General features: G+C 40.1%; 1 protein-coding gene across 1 annotated transcript in view; it reads right to left on the bottom strand.

Annotated features, from left to right (window-relative positions):
* Positions 1–20,583, bottom strand: part of LOC148190320 (ras-related protein Rab-8B) — a 45,880-nt gene that overhangs the window by 20,214 nt on the left and 5,083 nt on the right. The window contains exons 2-7 of the mRNA XM_088088852.1: positions 17,994–18,054; positions 17,592–17,652; positions 16,783–16,860; positions 13,224–13,313; positions 10,291–10,356; positions 10,149–10,199 (exon numbers count right to left, since the gene is read on the bottom strand). Coding sequence (XP_087944978.1) covers positions 10,149–10,199; positions 10,291–10,356; positions 13,224–13,313; positions 16,783–16,860; positions 17,592–17,652; positions 17,994–18,054 — 407 coding nt within the window. The remainder of the gene's footprint in view (positions 1–10,148; positions 10,200–10,290; positions 10,357–13,223; positions 13,314–16,782; positions 16,861–17,591; positions 17,653–17,993; positions 18,055–20,583) is intronic.

Genomic DNA, 20,583 nt, shown 5'->3' with positions numbered 1-20,583 from the left:
AAAATGTCTGAAAACAGTGTATTCTAGCTTGTAGAGACGCGCCATAGTGGACAAAGTGGAAATTGAAGCCAAAAAAGTCCAAAGACCAGCTAAATTAGCATGTTGGGAAAAATGGCAGAAAAGGGGACAAAGGCAATAGTATAGTATGGCGAAAAAGGTCAAAATTTGACACGTCCCAAAAATGTCTGAAAACAGCATATTCTAGCTTGTAGAGACGCGCCATAGTGGACAAAGTGGAAATTGAAGCCAAAAAAGTCCAAAAACCCGCTAATTTAGCATGTTGGGAAAAATGGCGAAAAAGGACACAAAGGCAATAGTATAGTATGGCGAAAAACATCAAATTTCGACACGTCACAAAAATGTCTGAAAACAGCATATTCTTGCTTGTAGAGACGCGCCATAGTGGACAAAGTGGAAATTGAAGCCAAAAAAGTCCAAAAACCCGCTAATTTAGCATGTTGGGAAAAATGGCGAAAAAGGACACAAAGGCAATAGTATAGTATGGCGAAAAAAGTCAAAATTTGACACGTCCCAAAAATGTCTGAAAACAGCATATTCTAGCTTGTAGAGACGCGCCATAGTGGACAAAGTGGAAATTGAAGCCAAAAAAGTCCAAAAACCCGCTAATTTAGCATGTTGAAAAAAATGGCGAACAAGGCAATAGTATAGTAAGGCGAAAAAAGTCAAAATTTGACACGTCCCAAAAATATTTGAAAACAGCGTATTCTAGCTTGTAGAGACGCGCCATAATGGACAAAGTGGAAATAATGGCCAAAAAAGTCCAAACACCCGCTAATTTAGCATGTTGAAAAAATGGCGAAAAAGGCATGAAAGGCAATAGTATAGTATGGCGAAAAAGGTAAAAATTTGACACGTCCCAAAAATGTCTGAAAACAGCATATTCTAGCTTGTAGAGACGCGCCATAGTGGACAAAGTGGAAATTGAAGCCAAAAAAGTCCAAAAACCCGCTAATTTAGCATGTTGGGAAAAATGGCGAAAAAGGCGACAAAGGCAATAGTATAGTATGGCGAAAAACATCAAATTTCGACACGTCCCAAAAATGTCTCAGAACCACATATTCTAGCTTGTAGAGACGCGCCATAGTGGACAAAGTGGAAATTGAAGCCAAAAAAGTCCAAAAACCCGCTAATTTAGCATGTTGGGAAAAATGGCGAAAAAGGCGACAAAGGCAATAGTATAGTATGGCGAAAAAAGTCAAATTGTGACACGTCCCAAAAATGTCTGAAAACAGCATATTCTAGCTTGTAGAGACGCGCCATAGTGGACAAAGTGGAAATTGAAGCCAAAAAAGTCCAAAAACCCGCTAATTTAGCATGTTGAAAAAAATGGCGAACAAGGCAATAGTATAGTAAGGCGAAAAAAGTCAAAATTTGACACGTCCCAAAAATATTTGAAAACAGCGTATTCTAGCTTGTAGAGACGCGCCATAATGGACAAAGTGGAAATAATGGCCAAAAAAGTCCAAACACCCGCTAATTTAGCATGTTGAAAAAATGGCGAAAAAGGCATGAAAGGCAATAGTATAGTATGGCGAAAAAGGTAAAAATTTGACACGTCCCAAAAATGTCTGAAAACAGCATATTCTAGCTTGTAGAGACGCGCCATAATGGACAAAGTGGAAATTGAAGCCAAAAAAGTCCAAAAACCCGCTAATTTAGCATGTTGGGAAAAATGGCGAAAAAGGCGACAAAGGCAATAGTATAGTATGGCGAAAAACATCAAATTTCGACACGTCCCAAAAATGTCTCAGAACCACATATTCTAGCTTGTAGAGACGCGCCATAGTGGACAAAGTGGAAATTGAAGCCAAAAAAGTCCAAAAACCCGCTAATTTAGCATGTTGGGAAAAATGGCGAAAAAGGCGACAAAGGCAATAGTATAGTATGGCGAAAAAAGTCAAATTGTGACACGTCCCAAAAATGTCTGAAAACAGCATATTCTAGCTTGTAGAGACGCGCCATAGTGGACAAAGTGGAAATTGAAGCCAAAAAAGTCCAAAAACCCGCTAATTTAGCATGTTGAAAAAAATGGCGAACAAGGCAATAGTATAGTAAGGCGAAAAAAGTCAAAATTTGACACGTCCCAAAAATATTTGAAAACAGCGTATTCTAGCTTGTAGAGACGCGCCATAATGGACAAAGTGGAAATAATGGCCAAAAAAGTCCAAACACCCGCTAATTTAGCATGTTGAAAAAATGGCGAAAAAGGCATGAAAGGCAATAGTATAGTATGGCGAAAAAGGTAAAAATTTGACACGTCCCAAAAATGTCTGAAAACAGCATATTCTAGCTTGTAGAGACGCGCCATAGTGGACAAAGTGGAAATTGAAGCCAAAAAAGTCCAAAAACCCGCTAATTTAGCATGTTGGGAAAAATGGCGAAAAAGGCGACAAAGGCAATAGTATAGTATGGCGAAAAACATCAAATTTCGACACGTCCCAAAAATGTCTCAGAACCACATATTCTAGCTTGTAGAGACGCGCCATAGTGGACAAAGTGGAAATTGAAGCCAAAAAAGTCCAAAAACCCGCTAATTTAGCATGTTGGGAAAAATGGCGAAAAAGGACACAAAGGCAATAGTATAGTATGGCGAAAAACATCAAATTTCGACACGTCACAAAAATGTCTGAAAACAGCATATTCTTGCTTGTAGAGACGCGCCATAGTGGACAAAGTGGAAATTGAAGCCAAAAAAGTCCAAAAACCCGCTAATTTAGCATGTTGAAAAAAATGGCGAACAAGGCAATAGTATAGTATGGCGAAAAAGGTAAAAATTTGACACGTCCCAAAAATGTCTGAAAACAGCATATTCTACCTTGTAGAGACGCGCCATAGTGGACAAAGTGGAAATTGAAGCCAAAAAAGTCCAAAAACCCGCTAATTTACCATGTTGGGAAAATGGCGAAAAAGGCGACAAAGGCAATAGTATAGTATGGCGAAAAAAGTCAAAATTTGACACGTCCCAAAAATGTCTGAAAACAGCATATTCTAGCTTGTAGAGACGCGCCATAGTGGACAAAGTGGATATACAGACCAAAAAAGTCCAAAAACCCGCTAATTTAGCATGTTGGGAAAAATGGCGAAAAAGGCGACAAAGGCAATAGTATAGTATGGCGAAAAACATCAAATTTCGACACGTCACAAAAATGTCTGAAAACAGCATATTCTAGCTTGTAGAGACGCGCCATAGTGGACAGAGTGGAAATTGAAGCCAACAAAGTCCAAAAACCCGCTAATTTAGCATGTTGGAAAAAATGGCGAACAAGGCAATAGTATAGTATGGCGAAAAAGGTCAAAATTTGACACGTCCCAAAAATATCTGAAAACACTGTATTCTAGCTTGTAGAGACGCGCCATAGTGGACAAAGTGGAAATTGAAGCCAAAAAAGTCCAAAAACCCGCTAATTTAGCATGTTGAAAAAAATGGCGAACAAGGCAATAGTATAGTATGGCCAAAAAGGTCAAAATTTGACACGTCCCAAAAATGTCTGAAAACAGTGTATTCTAGCTTGTAGAAACACGCCATAATGGACAAAGTGGAAATAATGGCCAAAAAAGTCCAAACACCCGCTAATTTAGCATGTTGAAAAAATGGCGAAAAAGGCATGAAAGGCAATAGTATAGTATGGCGAAAAAGGTCAAAATTTGACACGTCCCAAAAATGTCTGAAAACAGCATATTCTAGCTTGTAGAGACGCGCCATAGTGGACAAAGTGGAAATTGAAGCCAAAAAAGTCCAAAAACCCGCTAATTTAGCATGTTGGGAAAATGGTGAAAAGGCGAACAAGGCAATAGTATAGTATGGCCAAAAAGGTCAAAATTTGACACGTCCCAAAAATGTCTGAAAACAGTGTATTCTAGCTTGTAGAAACGCGCCATAGTGGACAAAGTGGAAATTGAAGCCAAAAAAGTCCAAAAACACGCTAATTTAGCATGTTGGGAAAATGGTGAAAAAGGCGACAAAGGCAATAGTATAGTATGGCGAAAAAAGTCAAAATTTGACACGTCCCAAAAATGTCTGAAAACAGCATATTCTAGCTTGTAGAGACGCGCCATAGTGGACAAAGTGGATATACAGACCAAAAAAGTCCAAAAACCCGCTAATTTAGCATGTTGGGAAAAATGGCGAAAAAGGCGACAAAGGCAATAGTATAGTATGGCGAAAAAAGTCAAATTGTGACACGTCCCAAAAATGTCTGAAAACAGCATATTCTAGCTTGTAGAGACGCGCCATAGTGGACAAAGTGGAAATTGAAGCCAAAAAAGTCCAAAAACCCGCTAATTTAGCATGTTGGGAAAAATGGCGAAAAAGGCGACAAAGGCAATAGTATAGTATGGCGAAAAAAGTCAAAATTTGACACGTCCCAAAAATGTCTGAAAACAGCATATTCTAGCTTGTAGAGACGCGCCATAGTGGACAAAGTGGAAATTGTAGCCAAAAAAGTCCAAAATCCCGCTAATTTAGCATGTTGAAAAAAATGGCGAACAAGGCGACAAAGGCAATAGTATAGTATGGCGAAAAAAGTCAAAATTTGACACGTCCCAAAAATATTTGAAAACAGCGTATTCTAGCTTGTAGAGACGCGCCATAATGGACAAAGTGGAAATAATGGCCAAAAAAGTCCAAACACCCGCTAATTTAGCATGTTGAAAAAATGGCGAAAAAGGCATGAAAGGCAATAGTATAGTATGGCGAAAAAGGTCAAAATTTGACACGTCCCAAAAATGTCTGAAAACCACATATTCTAGCTTGTAGAGACGCGCCATAGCGGACAAAGTGGAAATTGAAGCCAAAAAAGTCCAAAAACCCGCTAATTTAGCATGTTGAAAAAAATGGCGAACAAGGCAATAGTATAGTATGGCCAAAAAGGTCAAAATTTCACACGTCCCAAAAATGTGTGAAAACAGTGTATTCTAGCTTGTAGAAACGCGCCATAGTGGACAAGGTGGAAATTGAAGCCAAAAAAGTCCAAACACCCGCTAATTTAGCATGTTGGGAAAAATGGCGAAAAAGGCGACAAAGGCAATAGTATAGTATGGCGAAAAAAGTCAAAATTTGACACGTCCCAAAAATGTCTGAAAACAGCATATTCTAGCTTGTAGAGATGCGTCATAGTGGACAAAGTGGAAATTGAAGCCGAAAAAGTCCAAAAACCCGCTAATTTAGAATGTTGAAAAAAATGGCGAACAAGGCAATAGTATAGTATGGCGAAAAAAGTCAAAATTTGACACGTCCCAAAAATGTCTCAGAACCACATATTCTAGCTTGTAGAGACGCGCCATAGTGGACAAAGTGGAAATTGAAGCCAAAAAAGTCCAAAAACCCGCTAATTTAGCATGTTGAAAAAAATGGCGAACAAGGCAATAGTATAGTAAGGCGAAAAAAGTCAAAATTTGACACGTCCCAAAAATATTTGAAAACAGCGTATTCTAGCTTGTAGAGACGCGCCATAATTGACAAAGTGGAAATAATGGCCAAAAAAGTCCAAACACCTGCTAATTTAGCATGTTGGGAAAAATGGCGAAAAAGGCGACAAAGGCAATAGTATAGTATGGCGAAAAAGGTCAAAATTTGACACGTCCCAAAAATGTCTGAAAACAGTGTATTCTAGCTTGTAGAGACGCGCCATAGTGGACAAAGTGGAAATTGAAGCCAAAAAAGTCCAAAAACCTGCTAATTTAGCGTGTTGGAAAAAATGGCAAACAAGGCAATAGTATAGTATAGCGAAAAAGGTCAAAATTTGACACGTCCCAAAAATGTCTGAAAACCACATATTCTAGCTTGTAGAGACGCGCCATAGTGGACAAAGTGGAAATTGAAGCCAAAAAAGTCCAAAAACACGCTAATTTAGCATGTTGGGGAAAATGGCGAAAAAGGCGAAAAAGGCAATAGTATAGTATGGCGAAAAAGGTCAAAATTTGACACGTCCCAAAAATGTCTGAAAACAGCGTATTCTAGCTTGTAGAGATGCGCCATAGTGGACAAAGTGGAAATACAAGCCAAAAAAGTCCAAAAACCCGCTAATTTAGCATGCTGAAAAAAATGGCGAACAAAGGCAATAGTATAGTATGGCGAAAAAGGTCAAAATTTGACACGTCCCAAAAATGTCTGAAAACCACATATTCTAGCATGTAGATACGCGCCATAGTGGACAAAGTGGAAATTGAAGCCAAAAAAGTCCAAAAATCTGCTAATTTAGCATGTTGGGAAAAATGGTGAAAAAGGAGACAAAGGCAATAGTATAGTATGGTGAAAAAAGTCAAAATTTGACACGTCCCAAAAATGTCTGAAAACCACATATTCTAGCTTTTAGAGACGCGCCATAGTGGACAAAGTGGAAATACAAGCCAAAAAAGTCCAAAAACCCGCTAATTTAGCATGTTGAAAAAAATGGCGAACAAGGCGACAAAGGCAATAGTATAGTATGGCGAAAAAAGTCAAAATTTGACACGTCCCAAAAATGTCTGAAAACCACATATTCTAGCTTGTAGAGACGCGCCATAGTGGACAAAGTGGAAATTGAAGCCAAAAAATTCCAAGAACCCGCTAATTTAGCATGTTGAAAAAAATGGCGAACAAGGCAATAGTATAGTAAGGCGAAAAAAGTCAAAATTTGACACGTCCCAAAAATATTTGAAAACAGCGTATTCTAGCTTGTAGAGACGCGTCATAGTGGACAAAGCGGAAATAGAGGCCAAAAAAGTCCAAGAACCCGCTAATTTAGCATGTTGGGAAAAATGGCGGAAAAGGCGACAAAGGCAATAGTATAGTATGGCGAAAAACTCAAATTTTGACACGTCCTAAAAAAGTCTCAAAACCACATGTTCTAGCTTGTAGAGACGCGCCATAGTGGACAAAGTGGAAATTGAAGCCAAAAAACTCCAAAAACCCGCTAATTTAGCATGTTGGCACAAATGGCGAACAAGGAGACAAAGGCAATAGTATAGTATGGCGAAAAACTCAAATTTTGACACGTCCCAAAAATGTCTGAAAACCACATATTCTACCTTGTAGAGACGCGCCATAGTGGACAAAGTGGAAATTGAAGCCAAAAAAGTCCAAAAACCCGCTAATTTAGCATGTTGGGAAAAATGGCGGAAAAGGCGACAAAGGCAATAGTATAGTATGGCGAAAAAAGTCAAAATTTGACACGTCCCAAAAATGTCCGAAAACCACATATTCTAGCTTGTAGAGACGCGCCATACTGGACAAAGTGGAAACAGAGGCCAAAAAAGTAAAAAAAAAAAACCGCTAATTTTGCGTGTTGGAAAAAATGGCGAAAAAGGAGACAAAGGCAATCGTATAGTATGGCGAAAAACTCAAATTTTGACACGTCCCAAAAATGTCTCAAAACCACATATTCTAGCTTGTAGAGACGCGCCATAGTGGACAAAGTGGAAATTGAAGCCAAAAAAGTCCAAAAACCCGCTAATTTAGCATGTTGGGAAAAATGGCGGAAAAGGCGACAAAGGCAATAGTATAGTATGGCGAAAAAAAACAAAATTTGACACGTCCCAAAAATGTCTGAAAACAGCGTATTCTAGCTTGTAGAGATGCGCCATAGTGGACAAAGTGGAAATCGAAGCCAAAAAAGTCCAAGAACCCGCTAATTTAGCATGTTGAAAAAAATGGCAAACAAGGCAATAGTATAGTATGGCGAAAAAAGTCAAAATTGGACACGTCCCAAAAATGTCTGAAAACAGCGTATTCTAGGTTGTAGAGACGCGCCATAGTGGACAAAGTGGAAATTGAAGCCAAAAAAGTCCAAGAACCCGCTAATTTAGCAGGCTGAAAAAATGGTGAAAAAGGCGACAAAGGCAATAGTATAGTATGGCGAAAAACTCAAATTTTGACACGTCCCAAAAATGTCTGAAAACCACATATTCTAGCTTGTAGAGACGCGCCATAGTGGACAAAGTGGAAATTGAAGCCAAAAAAGTCCAAAAACCCGCTAATTTAGCATGTTGGGAAAAATGGCGGAAAAGGCGACAAAGGCAATAGTATAGTATGGCGAAAAAAGTCAAAATTTGACATGTCCCAAAAATGTCTGAAAACCACATATTCTAGCTTGTAGAGACGCGCCATAGTGGACAGAGTGGAAATTGAAGACAAAAAAGTCCAAAAACCCGCTAATTTAGCATGTTGGGAAAAATGGCGAACAAGGCAATAGTATAGTATGGCGAAAAAGGTCCAAATTTGACACGTCTCAAAATGTTTGAAAACCACATATTCTAGCTTGTAGGGACGCGCCATAGTGGACAAAGTGGAAATAGAGGCCAAAAAAGTAAAAACCAAAAAAAAACGCTAATTTAGCGTGTTGGAACAAATGGCGAACAAGGCAATAGTATAGTATGGCGAAAAAGGTCAAAATTTGACACGTCTCAAAATGTCTGAAAACCACATATTCTAGCTTGTAGAGACGCGCCATAGTGGACAAAGTGGAAATTGAAGCCAAAAAAGTCCAAAAACCCGCTAATTTAGCATGTTGGGAAAAATGGCGGAAAAGGCGACAAAGGCAATAGTATAGTATGGCGAAAAAAGTCAAAATTTGACATGTCCCAAAAATGTCTGAAAACCACATATTCTAGCTTGTAGAGACGCGCCATAGTGGACAGAGTGGAAATTGAAGACAAAAAAGTCCAAAAACCCGCTAATTTAGCATGTTGGGAAAAATGGCGAACAAGGCAATAGTATAGTATGGCGAAAAAGGTCCAAATTTGACACGTCTCAAAATGTTTGAAAACCACATATTCTAGCTTGTAGAGACGCGCCATAGTGGACAGAGTGGAAATTGAAGCCAAAAAAGTCCAAACACCCGCTAATTTAGCAGGCTGAAAAAAAGGGTGAAAAAGGCATGAAAGGCAATATTATAGTATGGCGAAAAACTCAAATTTTGACACGTCCCAAAAATGTCTCAAAACCACATATTCTAGCTTGTAGAGACGCGCCATAGTGGACAAAGTGGAAATTGAAGCCAAAAAAGTCCAAAAACCCGCTAATTTAGCATGTTGGGGAAAATGGCGAAAAAGGCGACAAAGGCAATAGTATAGTATGGCGAAAAAGGTCAAATTATGACACGTCCCAAAAATGTCTGAAAACCACATATTCTAGCTTGTAGAGACGCGCCATAGTGGACAAAGTGGAAATTGACCTCTAATAACAGACTTTGCCACATCCCATAAAATTGATGGTGAAACACTCTCATCATTGGTGGAATCGAAACAGCTCTTCAGTTCCGAACTGATCGTGTCCGGTATACCAGAGTCAGAAAACAAGGACACATTGAGCCTCCGATATTTAAGTCTTCTTGGTTCTAAGGTTAAGTTAAGTCACGGTTTGATCTGAGATGGTTACTGATTCAGTTCTACAGGATTCAACCTCGTCGATAACTTGCTTGGAAATACAAAAGAAATCTATAGGAGAACAGCTGCATGGACCCCGACCTATAAGTAAAATCTTTCAGCCATGCATCTATGAGCCTCAGTTCTTTTATCACTGAATTCGAGGTCTGGATTTTTTAGGAGCTGTTTCAGTATCTGCTGGGAGTTTATCTAGAGAAAGAGTTTAAGAAAATCACCTGCTATAAAAGAATTCCTTCGGCAGCCAGAATTGAGGCTATATGTTTGAAGAAGTTCGGGCTGCATTGTGCATTTGGTGCATAAACATTTAAGAGAGTTAAATGTATTCTATGTCATTCATAGCATGTCTGCCCTGTTCGCTGTAATTTCCTTTTCCACGGTGAAATTGATAGATTTATGAAACAGAAGAGCCTCTCTTCTCTTCTTTCCATTTTGGCAGGAAGCACTACACAGCTGGTCCACCTCTCTTTTCACTTTCCTACGTTCGGTTAAGGACAAATGGGTTTCCTGAATAAATGCGATGGAAATACTATGACTTTTCCATGAGATTTTTTACAACACGTACACTGTGTAGTTTTCGACAATTTTTTTGAGAGATATTTGACGACCTATTATTGTATCGCTTTTTCTTGAGATTTTTGACGGTACACTGTGACTCGACATTTCCTACGATATATTATATCGTGAATTTTGTGTAAAATTTTTGACGTCATATGATGACTTTTTTGTGACTTTTTTTACGACATGCTAAACTTTAATAAACTCACCATTTTCCTGTTTAGTCTGGTCATGATGTCTCTGCCCAGTGTGAAAAAAGCCTGTGGAGGAGAAAACATCCCGCTAATATCTTAACGTTTTCATTTTTTATTTTGTTTACGTGATGAAGTGAAGTGCTGAGTCATGACTCACCTCCTCCACATTGATGCTCGACTTGGCGCTGGTTTCCAGGAACTTGATCCCGTAATCGATCGCCAGCTGAACAACGAGGAGAGACAAAGTTCAACGTCTGTATTGGACACAGAGGAAGACTGACGGTCTTTTGTTTTCTCATCCCGAGGACGAATCACAACACACTCGACAAGCATGACGCTACAATAAATAGCTGTGTGCGCATTTCTGTCGTGTGCTCATCAGTCTCAGACGCCTGGATCAGCTGAGCTGTTCACTTTAATGTCTCCATAAAAATATAATTTCTCTTCTTCACGTTCAGACAATAAACACTGACTTCACATGTTGGTTAACCTTGTAAAACAATAAATTCCTGTCGCTGTAAATAACATTTTTGAATTTAGAGAAGGAGATAAAACATTTGAGTTTTTCTCATCCGTCAGTGCTGGATGTGATGTATCACACTGAAACCTTTAATAAAGGCACCATGTGTAATATCTTCTGGAGAAACGAAAAAGGTACTTCAAAAAGATACCAAATGTGAAGTACTTTAATAAAATTGTCATTTTACAGTATTGCATTTGCTTTGAAATCACACAAGAATTCACGTCCATGAAAGGGTTTCATTGTTTTCACATCATGTTATCTGTTTGTATGTTTTGGTTTCTCTTATTTTCAGTAATTCTCTCACCGTGTTTACGAACACTGTCATATTAAAAAAAGGTAAATACAGAAATACAGTTTCTCATCGTACAAAGTGTTTTGTCCAACAATAAGAAGAAGAAAACAGAACTTCCCTCCTTGGACACTTGTCTTTTGTACATGTACTAATTATATTAATAAAGTTTATTATCAATATAAATAATAAAAGAGGTAAATAGACCTTCTCCTCTCTCTCCTCGGACACTTGTCTTTTGTATGTGTCACTTATTATTTATTGAAGTCTTACATTATATATAAAGTTTCTTATTGATATATGACATTGGTGGTGATATTTTTAATGACATGCTATACTATGAGTGGTATTTTTACAACATACTATACTATTTTTAAAAAATCTTTTTTATTAATAACTATAGTATGACTATTTTAAGACGAAGTATATTATACATTTTGTGTGACTTTTTTGCAACATGCTTTACTATGACTGGTGGCATTTTTTACAACATATTATACTGACTTTTTTGTGACATTTTTAAAACTATACTATGACGTGATTTTCTTTAAGACAGCGTTGAAAGCAGAGTAGGTCATTCTGTCAGGTAGAAAAGTCAGCGAGAATAGTCGACCACCTACACCTGAGAAAAGTCATACAAAACGCCACACTATTGCATGCGGTAAAAACAGTTAAAAAAGTCATTGTTGCAGATGCCAATAAAACTTATGGTACAGGATTTTGTTGAAGTTTATAGTGTAGAATTTAAAAAGAAAAGTCCAGAAAGTCAATGTTGAAAGAAGTCATGCTATAGTATGTAGCAAAATGCCATACTATAGCATGAGGAAAAAATGGTCGAAAAATTCAGCGTTCCAAATGGCAAAGAAAGTCACAGTATAGCATTTTGTAGAAGTTTATAGTGTAGAATGTGGAAGAAACAATCCAAAAAGTCAACAATTAAAATGTTGAAAAAAAGTCACACTATAGCATTTGTTAAAAACGGTTAAACTGTCATCATTCCAGATCTCGATAAAACTTACAGTACAACATTTTGAAGACGTTTATAGTTTAGAATTTCAAAAGAAAGGTCCATGAAGTCGACATTTATAATATTGAAAAAAGTCATACTATAGTATGTCGCAAAATGCCATACCATAACGAGGAAAAAATGGTCGAAAAATGAACCATTTCAAATGTCAAAAAAGTCACAGCGCAGCATTTTGAAGAACATCATAGTATAGTATGTGGTAAAAATGGTCAACAAAGTCATCGTAACAGATGTTCATAAAACTTATGGTACAGCATTTTGAAAATGCTGAAAAATGGTTAACCATAGTCGGAAGAGGGTTTGGGGTCAAGGTCAGGGTTAGAGTTAGGGTTAGGGATTCATCATTCCAAATGTCAAAAAAAGTCATATTATAGTTTTTAAAGAAATTTATCGTGTAGAAAGTCAAAAGAAAAGTCCAAAAGTCAACATCTAAAGGCAGATTAGGTCATTCTTTCAGGGACAAAAGTCTACCACCTACACTTTACTAAGCATTTCCCTGAAATTTTTTACGACATATTGTGGGACGACTTTTTTTGTAAAGACACTATACCATAACTTTTTTGTTATTTTTTTGTCATATAATACTAAGACTTTTTATATTTTTATTACCTATTATAGTGTGACTTTTTGTGACATTTTAAACAACGTGCTATACCATGACTTTTTCATGACCTTTTTATATTGAATCTTTAACAACATGAGAAACTATGACTTTTCCGTGACTTTTTTCCCCAACATAAAATACTGACTTTTTCAGAAATTCTTTTTATATTTATTTTCTTTTTACATTCTTTTCATATTTTACCATGGCTTTTTTGTGACATTTTGAACAACCAATACTATGATTTTCTAATAGCACACTATACAATGAAATTTTTCTTAATGTTTTAACAACTTATTTTACAATAACTGTTTCTGTGACTTTTTTTAACGACATACTATATTTTGAAAGTTACAGGATCCTTTCGACTATACGATACTAGGACTTTTTTTTAAGATATTCTACACTTTGACACTATGCTATGACTTTTTAGGGACATTATTTATGACATACTATACTACGACTTTTCGTGAGATTTGTTACGACACACTATCCTATGATACTTTGATTGATAGTGTACTATGACTCTCATGTCACTTCATATGTGTGTGTATATATATATATATATATATATATATATATATATATATATATATATATATATATATATATATATATATATATATAATTAAAAGAAGAAGTGCACAGACCTTCTCCCCTCGCTCCCTGGAAACTTGTCTCTTGTCGTTCATGTCACATTTGTTTCCCAGAATCATTCTCTCCACATCTGACGAAGCGTGCTGAAAACACACAGAGGTGGTTAATGTCACATGACCTCTCTGTGACCTGAACTCTGTCACATGACCTCTCTGTGACCTGAACTCTGTCACATAACCTCTCTGTGACCTAAACTCCTCTGACTCTGACGTGCTGACGTACTGCGGGTAAGCGTGTTACATCACTACCGGTGTATCTTGTCTGTGTCTCTGGTAGCGTCTCTGAGCTGCTCCTACGAGCGATCCTCAGCTAATCTTCTAACTTGTTCCTGATTTCGGCTGCTCTTATCTATTAGAGCCGGTTAGCCGGTTAGCTTAGTTAGCATTAGCTCTGGTTAGCGATGGCTTCTCCCTGCTCCTCTCCCTCTCCTCCCTGCTCTCTCCTCCCTGCTCCTCTCCCTCTCCTCCCTGCTCCTCTCCCTCTGCTCCTCTCCTGCTCAGTGTGTCAGATGTTTAGTTACTCCTCTGCCTCCTTCAGTGATGGTGTTTCCTGTAACAAGTGTAGTTTATTTGCTGCGTTGGAGGCGGGGCTCAGCGATCTGGAGGCGGGGCTCAGCGATCTGGAAGCGCGGCTCCGCACCGTGGATAATCCCTCTGTAGCTGCGATAGTTAGCGAGCCCCCTGTAGCCGGTGCGGACCGACATAGCGTAGCCTCTGCTAGCCGTCCCCCGGCAGCCCCCGTGCAGCCGGGAGGCTGGGTGACTGTCCGAGCGAAGCGTAGTAAGCCGAAGCCCGCGGTACACCACCCACCCCCCCTTCACGTTTCAAATAAGTACTCCCCTCTCAACCACACACCGACCACTCCTCCTGGTCATATAAATAGTCACGTTGCGCGGGACACTGGCCGAGGAGGGGGAGTCGCTGCTATTTTTGATTCAAGCTTAGCAATTCACACTAAGGCCAAGTTAAACTATAATTCATTTGAAAGCCTTTTTCTTAGTCTTTCTCACCCATCCTGGAAAACTCTACAGCCGATTCTGTTTGTCATAGTGTACCGCGCCCCCGGCCCATACTCTGAATTTCTATCTGAGTTCTCTGAGCTTATATCAAGTTTAGTGCTCAAATCAGACAAAATTATTATCGTAGGGGATTTTAACATTCACATGGATGTTAATAGTGACAGCCTTAGTTCTGCTTTCTCCACACTTTTGGATTCAATAGGCTTCAGTCAGTGTGTACATAAACCCACCCACCGCTACAATCAGATTTATTAGTCTTTCCTGAGATTCCTGCTCTGTCAGACCATTATTTGATAACTTTTAATTTTTTATTACTTGACTACAAGCCTCTCAGTAAGAGCTACTCTTCTAGATGTCTATCTGATTCAGCAGTGGCTAAATTTAAGAAACTAATTCCCTCTGCTTTGACATCATTACCATGTCTTACAACTACTGAGCACACTACTACTAACTTAAGTCATTCCCAAATTGACTGTCTCATCGATAATGCTACTGGCTCACTGCGATCAGCTCTCGACACTGTTGCACCCTTCAAGAAGAAAATAATGAAACAAAGAAAATTAGCTCCGTGGTTTAACCTCCAGATTCGCAAATTGAAACAAACATCGCGAAAATTTGAAAGACATTGGCGTTCGACCAAACTGGAAGAGTCCCGTTTAGTCTGGCTGGACAGTCTTAAAGTCTATAAGAAGGCCCTCCGCCATGCCAGGGCAAACTATTATTCATCACTAATTGAGGAAAACAAAAACAATCCCAGGTTTCTTTTCAACACTGTAGCCAGGTTGACTCAGAGTCACAGCTCCATAGAGCCTGTATTCCTTCAGCCCTCAGCAGTGACGACTTTATGACTTTCTTTAATAATAAAATCATAACTATTCGAGATAAAATCCATCACCTCTTACCCTCAACTGACCTGACCCCGAACTCAGATAGCCTGATTATGGCAGCAAGGCCCGAAATTTATCTGGACCATTTCTCCCCCATTGACCTTCATCAACTCTATACTTTGGTTTCTGAATCTAAGCCATCAACATGCCTGCTAGACCCCATCCCAACTAAGCTCCTTAAGGAAGTTTTGCCTTTATTAGACAACTTTTTATTAGATATAATCAATGTGTCTTTGTTAACAGGTTATGTACTTCAGTCTTTTAAAGTAGCTGTCATTAAACTTCTTCTAAAGAAGCCCACCCTCGATCCTGAGATTTTAGCTAACTATAGACCGATATCTAATCTCCCCTTTATTTCTAAAATCCTTGAGAGCGGATTTGCAAGCTTAGCTTAGCTCTGTGATAGCCATGTGGTACTCTCACTACCTGGGGCTCGCTATTACAGAGCCTGGGTCTGTTGAACTGCACTACGCTAATCCCGTTGCCTCTCGGGAGCGTTCCTGCTCCCTTGTTTCCTAGTTTCCTTGGATCCTGGCCGTAACCTTGACTGTGCCTGACCGTGGTGATAGCTGTGCTGATGCTGTGATCTTGCCTTTGGACACCTCCCTTTCACATGTGCATGAGACTGTTATCAGAGAGCAATTACTAATTTCACACCGACCATTATTGTAATATGACATGCATCTGTTTCTATTATTCTGTGCCCCCCCCCACTCCCCCCTCCTCTCTCACCCTCACTCCTCCTCTCTCCTCTCTCCCTCTCCCCTCTCTCTCCTCCTCTCTCCTCTCCCTCTCCCCTCCTCTCTCCTCTCTCTCCTCTCTCCCCTCCTCTCTCCTCTCTCCCCTCCTCTCTCCTCTCCCTCTCCCCTCCTCTCTCCCCTCCTCTCTCCTCTCCCTCTCTCCTCCTCTCTCCTCTCCCTCTCTCCTCCTCTCTCCTCTCTCCTCTCCCTCTCCCCTCCTCTCTCTCCTCTCTCCCCTCCTCTCTCCTCTCCCTCTCCCCTCCTCTCTCCTCTCTCCCCTCCTCTCTCCCCTCTCTCATCCCCCCCACCCCCCACCCTCTCTCCCCCTCTCTCCCCTCTCTCTCTCTCTTTCCTTTTGCCATGATTGTATTTCATTTGCTATTTACGACATCTATTGCTCGTCTGTCCGTCCTGGAAGAGGGATCCCTCACTATCCTCTGCCGCTCTTCCTGAGGTTTCTTCCTCTTTTTTTTCCCCGTTACAGGGGTTCTTTTTGGGGAGTTTTTCCTCGGGTGATGTGAGGGTCTAAGGGCAGAGGGATGTCGTACACTGTAAAGCCCTCTGAGGCAAACCATGTTTTGTGATAATGGGCTCTATAAATAAAACTGACTTGACTTGACTGTGTCAGCACAGAGGCAGAAACATGCAGACGCAGACGGTCGGCTGATAATGTCTGTCATCGTCATTGTTGATCACGGTCGGCTGATAATGTCTGTCATCGTCATTGTTGATCACGGTCGGCTGATAATGTCTGTCATCGTCATTGTTGATCACGGTCGGCTGATAATGTCTGTCATCGTCATTGTTGATCACGGTCGGCTGATAATGTCTGTCATCGTCATCAGATGTATAAAAACATTTATGTGACACGTCACATCACGTGATGATGTCATGTAACGCGGCCTACCTCCTCAATGTTGCGTATCCAGTTTCTGATGTTGTCGAAGGACTTCTCGTTGGTGATGTCATACACCAGCATGATACCCTGCAACACAGAGGACAGGAAGTGATGTAACGCAGTGACAACAGCACAGGAAGTACCCTAACAAACACACACAGACACACACACACACATATCTATAAAATATAACTAACCCTATAATATATTATAATATAATATAATACAATATAAAGTATTATGACATTATATAATGTATAATTATCTTAAACATAATTTAAGAAAATATAGGATGAAATAAAAATATTATAAGTATGAAATACCGTATTACTATTATTAAAACTATTATTTTTAACAATAATAATAATAATAATAACATAATTATTATATAAAATGTAACATTTTGTAATAATAAATACAAAACAAAATACTGTGAAATAAACATATAAAAATATATAAGAAATAAATTAATTTGTAAAAATGCAATAACATTAAATTTGAAAAAATAATATAAAACAAAATATGTTGCAGCTCTTATAAATGAAGTGGGGTGATTGTTGACATGTTTGCAGTCCGTGTGATTACTGATCATACAGTTACTGAAGAAAACTGTGTGTGCATGTGTGTCTGTGTGTGTGTGTGTGCGCGCGCGCATATGTGTGTGTATGCGTATGCGTGTGTGTCTGTGTCTGTGTCTGTGTGTGTGTGTGTGTGTGTGTGTGTGTGTGTGCGCGTGCAGGCATGTGTGTGTGCAGAGTTCAGATTCTGTCACTGGGAGAAATTTCATCACAAACTGCAGTCAGAGCTGCAGGTCTCACCATGGCTCCTCTGTAGTACGCTGTGGTGATGGTTCTGAACCGCTCCTGACCCGCCGTGTCCCTGCAGGAACACAACGACCCACAGCTCACATCAGCACGCCACAGCTCACATCAGCACGCCACAGCACACATCAGCACGCCACAGCTCACATCAGCACGCCACAGCACACATCAGCACGCCACAGCACACATCAGCACACATCAGCACGCCACAGCACACATCAGCACACATCAGCACGCCACAGCTCACATCAGCACGCCACAGCTCACATCAGCACGCCACAGCACACATCAGCACGCCACAGCACACATCAGCACACATCAGCACGCCACAGCTCACATCAGCACGCCAAAGCACGGCGCCACGTATTGATCCTCAATGATCTGCTGTTTGATTCTCACCAGATCTGAAGTTTGATTTTCTTTCCGTCCAGTTCGATGGTCCTGATTTTAAAGTCGATTCCTGAAACACAGACACAAAGAGACTGACGTCAGACCTGCAGCGCCGCCTTCGGGACAAACAGCAGACGGACCGTCAGGGCACGGGCGTTCGTGCTAGCGTCCACGCTGGCGTTCATGCTGCAGCTGTGATGAACTCTGCAGCTTGAACAGCAACTCAGACGGTCATCGTTAGATACAGCATCATCATCATCATCATCATCATCATCGTCATTATGTTTGACACGAAAATATTGTGTCGATACACAGACGCCAAGCACTGTTTTATATTTTATATATACATATATATATATATATATAAATTATTAATATTGCAAATACAAATTAAACTTTTGGTAGACTGCTTTTAAGTCATCGCAGTATATAAACACAAAACTTAGAATACTGCAAACATTTAAAATTCCAATCTTTTTTTAAATTTATGCTTCATTAAAACTTTTTGGCAATTTTTTTAAAAACGATTTTTTTCTTTAAATTCTTTAATGATTTTTTTGGTCTTTTTTAGTGAATGTAATGTAACATTTTTTTCTCTAAAAACGTTTGCTGATTTATTGATTTTTGAAGTTTTGGTGATTTTTTGAAGAAAAGACGTCTTCCAAACCCGCGGGGCCACCAAAATAAAAGTCATGTGGGGTGAACACTTCGCTAAGCTTTGGGAAGGGACAGAAAGAAAAAAAAAGCAGACACCGCCTGCCTCCGAAACCTTTTGACATTTTTTTTCTCTTTAACAATTCTAACCTTTTTTTCTTTTTGGCAATTATTTGTGTTCGTTAAAGATCTGCGGCCTCATCAGACTGATCTCCTTCATCAGGTCTTCAGAGGTCACATCAGGTCTGAGCCTTGGGGGGTCCCTGCTGAAGGATCTCCTCCTCCTCGTGTGTTTAAAGTGAACCAGGTCTGACGGGGTTAACTCCACCCGGCTGGGGTGCGTTTGTTTCTGCGTCCTGTGTGCTGGAGCTGTCAGCTGACGGGTGCGTCTCTATCAGGAAGTCAAAGATATTTTTAACAAACGCACCAAACTCTCTTCCTGCCTCTGAAAACGTTTCCTGACGGCCGTTTGTGACGCAGCGTCGAACTAAAACACCCGACTTTAACTTCCCGTCTGGCCTCTGAACGTTAATCACTGATAATTTTATCATTAATTACATCTTTAATTAATCTCCTTTATTTCTCCAACGACCGGAAAAACGTCTAAAAGTGTACAAACATGAAAATAAATTCATGTTTAGTTCCCAGTTTATTAAAAGAAGAAAAGAGAAAATGAATCAGACACTGACTCACTGTGTTTCCGTCAGATCGTGAACTTTTCCCTCTCTTTCATTTTTTCTGCTCTTATTCTGTAATCAGGAAGTGAAACCTAGTCGCTGCTGGTTGTTACGGAAACGTGCAGCTGAGCAGGTCAATGACCTCCTCCTCCTCCTCCTCCTCCTCCCCTCTTCCTCTTCTCCTCCTGCAACCACTAACTGCTTTTGTTGTTGACTTATCCTGCCGTGTGTTTTCTGGATCGTCTCTGAAATCCGAATAAAAAGTGACCTCACAGTGACCTCATGGTGACCTCACGGTGACCTCATGGTGACCTCATGGTGACCTCAGACCCACCGACACAGACCTGCACGTTATTTTCTGCAGAAAAATGTCTAAAACCCAGCGGAGCTCACTGTCATCAGAGTGAAATGACAAACAAAAGGAGGATTTCTGCTGAGTCAGCTCACACAGGTTTGACGGTGAGGACTACAACTCCCATGATCCCACACTGCCTCACCGTCACCGGCGTCCCTCTGTTGTTACAGTGAAAGTGAAACTGCAGCTTCCCTCTGCAGCAGCTGTTGCTCTGATCAGCTGATCAATTATTATTAAGGAATTAAGTGCTGCTGATGAAGAACTGCGCTGCGTTCACTGACCCACCAAAACCTCTGAATTTAGAGAGGGGACACACAGGGACACACAGGGACACACAGGGACACACAATGACACACAGGGACACACAGGGACACACAGGGACACACAATGACACACAGGGACACACAATGACACACAGGGACACACAGGGACACACAATGACACACAGGGACACACAGGGACACACAATGACACACAGGGACACACAGGGACACACAATGACACACAGGGACACACAGGGACACACAATGACACACAGGGACACACAGGGACACAAAGGGACACACAATGACACACAGGGACACACAGGGACACACAATGACACACAGGGACACACAATGACACACAGGGACACACAGGGACACACAATGACACACAGGGACACACAATGACACACAGGGACACACAGGGACACACAATGACACACAGGGACACACAATGACACACAGGGACACACAGGGACACACAATGACACACAGGGACACACAGGGACACACAATGACACACAGGGACACACAGGGACACACCTTCCAGCACTGAGTATCATTTGATGTTACTGTATATTATTTTTCTATTACTGAATATTTTACATGATGTATTTTATTGCATATTAATGTATATAACTTCGTTTTAC

The sequence above is a fragment of the Plectropomus leopardus genome, chromosome 1, assembly GCF_026936395.1.
Source record: "Plectropomus leopardus strain MGB_pleo_1.0 chromosome 1, ASM2693639v1, whole genome shotgun sequence".
In the NCBI taxonomy this organism is placed as follows: domain Eukaryota; kingdom Metazoa; phylum Chordata; class Actinopteri; order Perciformes; family Serranidae; genus Plectropomus; species Plectropomus leopardus.
Note: the sequence above shows the minus strand (reverse complement) of the source record. Positions and strands in the feature narration are given on the sequence as shown.